We start from the raw sequence: 1130 nt of genomic DNA on the forward strand, positions 1-1130 counted from the left end.
CGGCGCCGCCCGCGCCCTGCTGGAGCTCACCACCAACACGGCCGCCCGCGCCACCCCCGGCCCCGCCGGCACGGGCATCGGCGTGGACGTGGACATGGACAGCGACTCCAGCGACCCGGACGGATCCGCCCTGGTGAGACGCCGCTCGCGTGCCAGTGCCAGCACCAGCACACGACCGCCGTGCCACACTCCCCCCTGCTGCTGCTGCGGTGTCACCGACAGCCTCCGCCACATGCACGCATACTGCTTGTATTATAAAACCAGCATTTCCACAACTCCCAGCTGTTGTAGTTTTGCCGACAGCCTCTGTGCGTGCGCACGCACCACTTGTATTATAAAACCAGCATTTCTGCAACTTTTAACTCTTGCTGGGGTGCCACCGACAGCCTCTGCGCTTGCACACGCACCTCTCGTATTAGAAAACCAGCATTTCTGCAACTTTTAACTATTGTTAGAAAAACCGGCATTTTCACAATTCCCAACCTATTTTTGTAGTTTCACCGACAGCCTCCATGTGTGCGCACACGCCATTTTTATTATAAAATCAGCATTTTCACAACTCCCTACCTATTTTTGTCATTTCACCAACAGTCTCCATGCGTGCGCATGCAGCACTTTTATTAGTACAAGCAGAGGAAAAATAAAACAAGCATTTTCACAACTTTCAACCTGTTCTTGTAGTTTCATGAACAGCCTCTGTGCTTGCACACATGCACCATTTTTATTATAAAACGGGAATTTTCACAACTTTCAACCTATTTTTTGTTCGGCTGCAATGAACATTGCCTGTTGTTAGTAGGGAAATGCCAGATGTCACTGAAGATCTTAAGACAAGCTGTAAATTATGGGGGTCTGTTTATTGCTGGTAGTTAGGGCTAAGCAGCAAGGCCATGTTCATGGAGATGAACTGGACTTGTTTGAATAATTTTTCCTTTATAAATAATGAACCTGTAATTTTAAAAAAGGGGGTGGAGGTTTCTATGTGTGATCTCTGCTGTATAATCAATTTCAGAGATTTCATAGATGTTAGGGCTGGAAGGGACCTCACGAGATCATCAAGCTAATAACGATCTCTCTTTACAGGCTTTGCTGTTCTGATATAAGCAGCCCATTCTGGGTGCTTCCTTACT

The 1130-nt window shown here is 48.0% G+C and overlaps 1 protein-coding gene across 1 annotated transcript in view; it reads left to right on the plus strand.

The window, feature by feature from the left end:
• Position 1: 1 nt before the first annotated feature.
• WDR76 (WD repeat domain 76) overlaps positions 2-1130 on the plus strand; it is a gene marked incomplete at its 5' end in the record, with an annotated part of 22383 nt that continues 21254 nt past the window's right edge. Inside the window, one exon of the mRNA XM_019503799.1 lies at positions 2-133. Coding sequence (XP_019359344.1) covers positions 2-133 — 132 coding nt within the window. The remainder of the gene's footprint in view (positions 134-1130) is intronic.

The sequence above is a fragment of the Gavialis gangeticus genome, unplaced genomic scaffold (genome assembly GCF_001723915.1).
Source record: "Gavialis gangeticus isolate Ggan-Ray unplaced genomic scaffold, GavGan_comp1, whole genome shotgun sequence".
Lineage (NCBI taxonomy): Eukaryota > Metazoa > Chordata > Crocodylia > Gavialidae > Gavialis > Gavialis gangeticus.